Source organism: Lingula anatina, chromosome 4 (genome assembly GCF_051362555.1).
Source record: "Lingula anatina isolate TDL-2025a chromosome 4, LinAna3.0, whole genome shotgun sequence".
Lineage (NCBI taxonomy): Eukaryota > Metazoa > Brachiopoda > Lingulata > Lingulida > Lingulidae > Lingula > Lingula anatina.
The window spans coordinates 23,150,801-23,157,267 of record NC_141770.1 but is presented as its reverse complement, the minus strand read 5'-3'; the positions used below and the strand labels follow the sequence as shown (position 1 = coordinate 23,157,267).

At 39.0% G+C, this 6,467-nt stretch overlaps 1 protein-coding gene across 1 annotated transcript; it reads left to right on the top strand.

Moving 5' to 3' along the window:
- Nucleotides 1-775: 775 nt before the first annotated feature.
- On the top strand, nucleotides 776-5,676 carry LOC106153923 (kyphoscoliosis peptidase). Its single transcript, XM_013528074.2, has 6 exons — nucleotides 776-1,215; nucleotides 2,362-2,580; nucleotides 2,778-2,893; nucleotides 3,353-3,475; nucleotides 3,748-3,931; nucleotides 4,377-5,676. Exons 2-6 carry the CDS (start codon nucleotides 2,371-2,373, stop codon nucleotides 5,559-5,561), a joined length of 1,818 nt encoding a protein of 605 aa, XP_013383528.2. The 5' UTR covers nucleotides 776-1,215; nucleotides 2,362-2,370; the 3' UTR covers nucleotides 5,562-5,676.
- Nucleotides 5,677-6,467: the final 791 nt, after the last annotated feature.

The window sequence follows — 6,467 nt, the reverse complement described above, 5'->3', positions numbered from 1 at the left end:
TTCTAGAAAAAGAACCCCCCTTTTGAAATTGCTGGCTACGGGCCTGGATTTCCTAGTGGAAACATTTTAAATTGGTTCTCCTACAAATTTAAAATGAATTAATAACAAAACTTTGTATTTTGACAAAAGATAAATAAATAAGCGCGTTTATTAAGGGGGGGGGGTAAGATTCTTATTTCCGTTGTTAATTATTAATTTAAAAAAGAGAGTGATTTGATGAAAAATGATGTGCTTGTTGGAGTTTTTACTGTTATAAACTTGAAATAAACTTAAATAACTTGAAAGGATAACCTTCAATTTGTACAATATCAGTTGTGTTTTTTTTTTCTTTCTTTCTTTCTTTAATCTTTCGCATTTTTTTCGAAATATTATGCTTTTTACATATTTTGATATGTTAAAATAAGCATGATCAAAGAACGTTGATTTAGACCACTTGTCTTTACTTTAAAAAACTGTTGTAATCATTATTTTCCATAGTCAGTGAAATTATAGAATAGATCTATAGCCTTCGACAGTTCTAAATATGGGCGCCTAGTATTTTTAATTTAAATCTGTCATTTTAACTTTTATCAACGTTAACCTTTATAAACAAATTTCTCTGTCAGTTAAGTCCATAGAATTATTGTTTTGATTGCGGTTGTTCTATTTCTATCCCGACCCTACACAGATCCCAATATAAACACCGCCTTTACATTTCACAATGAGATTTCATGTAACAGGAGAATTAAGCGCTTCTGATTTCTCACCTTACCTTCATTAAGTCAACAACATGCTGTTTATTGTTGACCCGGTATTGAAAGTACGCGCTGAATTACGCTATTACTCAAACCTCACTGTATCTGTGAGCCTGCTCACACAATGGACACTTGGCAACAAGGACGCCGGGCGCTGTTTGTAAATAGGCTATCCATTATTAAGGAATGTATAAGCTACTTGCTGTGATTTCATTCAAACGCTGTAGTACTACGGACACTAGAGTGATACTGATCGATATACCCTGATAGTTTATTTCAAAATAGTCTTCATTGGCAACGCTGTTATACGAGGGATCTTGATGATTGAAATGTTCGATCATGAGTTGATTGAGAAATGATGACGGTCCGGTGTATTTATTCCATATTAAAGATAATTATGTTCTAAATAGGTACAAGAGTGTTTGGAGGATCAGGGATTAAGTTGTGTCAAGGGCCACAGGACAGAGATACACGGAAGCAGGTAAGAAACGCCATTTAAATAAGCCCCTATCAGAAACCTACAGTTATTGAACGAATGTGCTTAATTATAAGCACCCTCATATTAGGGCCATCTTGACCTCTAAAGAAACTAAAATATTCTTGAGAAGAGGCCAGTAACAGATATAACATAATCTCTCTCTCTCTCTCTCTCTCTCTCTCTCTCTCTTTTACGCGCGTGTCCACTAGCAGGACACAGGTATACAGTGTGTCTTTCACCAGGTCCCCATAATATACAGCGTGCATTGGTATGTTTTTTTTTTTTTTTTTTTTTACCATCATTAATGGTATATGAGAGATAGATAGATACAGAAGGTGGGGGACTGCTAAACAAACTAGGCTATCATCAGGGAATATTTATATTGTATAATTATAATCCGCAAGCGCCACTAGAAAGTCCACCATTAGCAAACACACATTTACGATATGTGTCCTTTATTAAATATAGTCGAGATAGATTTTCCTCTACAATCTCACCTAAACTTGATACTGATATGTAAAAGTAGGCCATGTCCTTTCGTGTCTATGCAAAAGTCTTGTTAAAGTGAATAGGCATTGTGATGACGCTCTGCAGACGGTTAACGAAGCTCAAAGCTTCGAGGTTCTTTTTTGGTAGTCAGTATTCATGGGATTTAAACCGTCTGTAACAATAATTATTCATCAAATCTAAGGCAGTGTCATGCCTCTGCATATAAGGCTACCATAAATACTATTTCAATTCGCATGGGAAGACCTGAATCGTGCAGTTTGGGTTAAATCAAAGTTCATCACGCTTCCAGTGCTTCTGCTACAAGTATAGTATCACCGCACACACAAACACCCCCCCCCCCCACACACACACACACACCCACACACCCACAGACACACACCCACACACACACACACACACACACACACACACACACACACACACACACGGGTGGCGTATAAAAAAAATATTCTTAAAAGAAAATACACAGATGTCAATATTTGACAACAAACAGACTAATGTACGTTTATAATGGCACATTTAAAAGTTTGAAAAGAAAATTACGTCTCTCCATTCTAAGTGTAATTAATAAAGTACGAGATAAATAGGACCTTTACTTCTTTACAGTAAAAAAAATAATTAAGTCATTCCATTCTGCAGAGAGCCAGCATGGGATGTGGTGCTTCAAAAGATCCAGCAATAGCTGAAAAGGAGATCAAGACAAAGGATAGTCAAGAAAATGGCCATGTTGTATCAGCCGACATAGATATCACTCCAGGGAAAAAGGCAGACGACATAGAGCCAGTTCCGCCATCTTGCAGCAAAAAACAATATCTTTCTTGTAAAAACTTTGATGAAATAGACAACCATGCAATAAATGTAAGTAAACAGTTCACATATTTACTTTTGAACAAACTGATTGAATTGATTAAATTCATCAATTTCTTTTTTTTTTCACATTATTCCCTATGGAATTCTATATCTAATTCAGCTTAAACAGTAGCACAACATTTGCAGCCTGAATAATCCACATAATAGGTTTGTTGGCATTTATAACAATTGCATCTTTATTTTAGACACCATCGTCCGAAACGTCTTCTCTTCAGAATTTAGTAAACCATCTTCTCCGGCCATGTGGGTCCGACCTGGACAGAGTCCGAGTCTTCTTCCGCTGGATAACTCATAACATACGGTAAGCCAAGGCGAAATTAATAAATTGGTTAACGAGAATGATCAATATTTGTAATCATATATTTTTCTCATCTTTCTTTAAAATCTTTTATTTATTTATTTATTTGAAATGAAATAAACTGCACTGGGCATTGGTTTGGTAAGTGGGAATTCGAAATTTTACTATTGACCCCTGGTAAAATCTTGGTGCTTTATGCTTCGGTTATGTTCGACGTGCAGCACACATATTCTGACTGCAGTTTGTCTAATGAAGCCAGGCACGTAGATGGGGGTGGGGGGTGGAGGTTCGAATGAGCCGCCATTTTTTCCGCTCTAGATAAAATGTGATCTAGGTATACAAAGGTTTCATGGTAAACGGTCCACTGTTTCAGAAAAAGACCCCCCCCCCCCTGTAAAATTCCTGACTATATAGAAGTTCTTGTGTAACAACATGTTATTGATATATCTTTCATCTTTACAGGTACGATCTGGAAAACTTCTTAGCTGGAAATCCTACTTCTATTGGCAGTGAATGTGAAGATGTTCTACGAAGTCGGAAGGCCTCTTGTGATGGGTACAGCAACTTGTTTCTACAGATGTGCAAGTAAGCTGTTCAGTTTTGGAATGTTTTTTTTTCTTTTAGTTTTGCCTTTATTTTTCAAAATCATGAATTTCCTCCGACTTCATTCTGTTTGATTCAGTTGGTACGTTCATGCTATAGGAGAAGTTCACAAGACGTTATGTACTTGGGTATAGAAGTCTTCTGAAAATTAAAATGACAGTAAAAAAAAAAAGCCCAATGTCAAGTTTCTGTCCGTGACATTTTGTATTTCCGTTTTCCTATTTATAAAATTATGACTGGCTTTTCTACCAAAGGCTAAGCGGAATACAGGCCAAGAAGATCCGTGGATATAGCAAGGGCTATGGCTACATTCCTGGACAGTCTTTTCAAGGGAAGGACAGTGACCACGCTTGGAACGCTGTGTTCCTGGAAAACACCTGGCGTCTAATCGATTGCACGTGGGGCACGGGGCATGTGACGCAAGATAAACAGTTCAAGGTACGATGACATGATGTGATTTTACAAAAAGAACCCAGTTTTACAAATAATTACTTTTACCATGTTTTTTTATTCCAAAGCTTTACCAACTAAAAATATGAACTTAAAATATGTAAATATTTTTGAAGTGGTAGTTTTTACTGTTCATCATATAAAATTGTCCACTGTCAGACTCGAGATTTAAAAAGAGGGGCAGGAGCTTCTGGAAACAAAATGACACTGAATCTGCCATCTAATTTTAGAAAAAGTAGGAGAGAAACAGCCCCTTTGGTTCACCCACATCACCGACTACCAAAATCATTGTCCACAGAAAAAATATATACACCGTCAATGGAACCATCAAAGAATATTAAATTATTCTATTTTATTTTTCTAGCTTCGATATTAAACTTTGGAACCAAAAATTGAGACATCAAAATGACTAAACGCTGCACTTTCGTTTCAGTTCGTCCTAGAAGACTTTTGGTTTTTAACGGACCCCGAAGAACTGATATATTCTCACTTTCCACTAGAAGCCACAGACAGCTCGTGCAGTCCAAACGCTTGGCAGTTGACCAAGACGCCAAGATCTCTGCACGAGTTTGAAGGGACCGTCTCCCCACAGCCCGAGTTCTTCACCATGGGGCTGTCTCCCCGCAAATTGTCGCATCAAAATGGTCATTTAAAGTTCATTAACGACATAGAGATCAAAATCACATCCCCGAAGTCATTGAGTTTTAGTGGTCAGCTGAATGACATGCAATCTGGACAGAACAATGACCGGTACTGCCTTGTCCACAGAGAACAGCAGAAAGACTCTTCTGTGGATTTGGTAGTCTTCCAGATCATCCCTCCCTGTCCAGGGGTGTATCTTTTGACAATTCACGGGTTTAATACTACTGAATCAGAGCAGTCAGGAACTTCCATGGGATACAGACTGTTAGACTATGTCATTGACTGTTCATCGGTGGAAAATCTCCCAAGAGCGATGCCGTCCTCGGTGCTGTGGGGGCTACTCCCCCTTGGAACGGAGCTTGGTTTGTCTAGTGAAATAGGGCCGAAAGTGTCGGCCGAGAACGGACAGGCCTCACTGGAATTCAAAGCTACCAAACCGGTAGACGTTTATGGCCGTCTGACTACAGCAGACGACAGGGAACTTCCTGAAAACCTTATTCTAAAACAACAGCAGGGAGAGAATCTAGTTTTCAAGACAAGCCTGCCAGAAATTGGAAACTTCAAATTTACTCTATATGGTGCTAAATCAACAAACTCTACCAACAAAGAAAAAGTATATTTTCAAATTGCGGACTACCTCATTCAATGTGACAATGACGCAACCGATCCGGTCGTATTCCCAGATATCAACTCTTCCGTATTTGGACCGGATTGCCATTTAATCTCGCCGGTCACGGGCAAACTTCCAAATAATCAAGATGTTGAATTCAAGGTGTATATCCCAGGTGTTGCGTCTGTGGCCGTTCAAAGTTTTGGCGAAGATAATAATTTTGTCCACACTTTACTTGACCAGGACGGCTCCACGTGGTCGAAGATGATTAATACGGGGACACTTGGCGAGAGAGTGTACTTGAGCGTGTGTCACGAGGCAGGGGGAACAGAATACGATGTTGGAATAGAATTCACCGTGGAGTGATAGTTTGTCAAGATGCACTATAGTTAGTTATTTTAGTGACAACATATAAGCATGAGTGTCATATCAAAACGTTTTAATGTATTACAGAATATTAAAGGATTTTATCGATTTTGAAGATTTTTTTATTCGTCAAGTGTATACAATTATGAATGCATGTGACTCTGATCTATATGAATATGAGGAGCTAGCTAAGGTCATATTTAGTGTACGCTAGGTTTTGTATTGACGTGTGGGCTGCGCTACTTAAAGCAGCTGTGGGGTAGGCTCGGGGCGGGGGGGGGGGGTAAAAAAAGTAATATATCTAGGAACGCTCCGTGTCGGCTTCTCAAATAAGTGCTCGTGTACATAATGAACTATAACAACGTTGATGATGATACCAAGTTCGAAGACTGGCGCTGCGCGGGATGCAATATAACAATTCAATTTTGATCTGTTGCGCAATTGGTAAAGTATAGGGTAGTATATACAGCCAAACTGGCCCTCTCTGAGAGAAAGTAGAAAGTTTCTATTTGGTCTGCAATCTACCAACGAAGCTTCTGTAGCTCCGTGGTAACTTCGCCGTTTTGGGCTCGCTAGACGATGATTAGCCTGTTCTAATTTTAAGGTCTACTTCTTGATTCCCCCCCCCCCCCCCCCCCCTTTTTTTTTTTTTTTTTTTTTTTTTTTTTTTTGCTTGAAATAATTCCTCAAAATTTCGTTTGATTACCATAAGAGGAGGGTGGGCGGGTCACTCGCGACGCAGTCGGTAGCGTGCATGGTTGCAAAAAATACCAAGCCATCAGTAAACCAAGGTAACGGTAAGGCAATCCCAGATGACGCAAGGCAGCTCACTACAACAACGACCTGGCCCCGCAATCGAAAACGAATGCAGGCTGTCGTGTATTACCTTTGCAGCATATTACCTTT

What these genes read in the sequence shown, in the direction of transcription:
- LOC106153923 (XM_013528074.2), top strand. Translation starts at nt 2,371, where the DNA reads ATGGGATGTGGTGCTTCAAAAGATCCAGCAATAGCTGAAAAGGAGATC. An exon ending in TAGACAACCATGCAATAAAT is followed by an intron (nt 2,581 to 2,777) that starts GTAAGTAAACAG and finishes TCTTTATTTTAG; the next exon opens with ACACCATCGTCCGAAACGTC. An exon ending in TGGATAACTCATAACATACG is followed by an intron (nt 2,894 to 3,352) that starts GTAAGCCAAGGC and finishes TCATCTTTACAG; the next exon opens with GTACGATCTGGAAAACTTCT.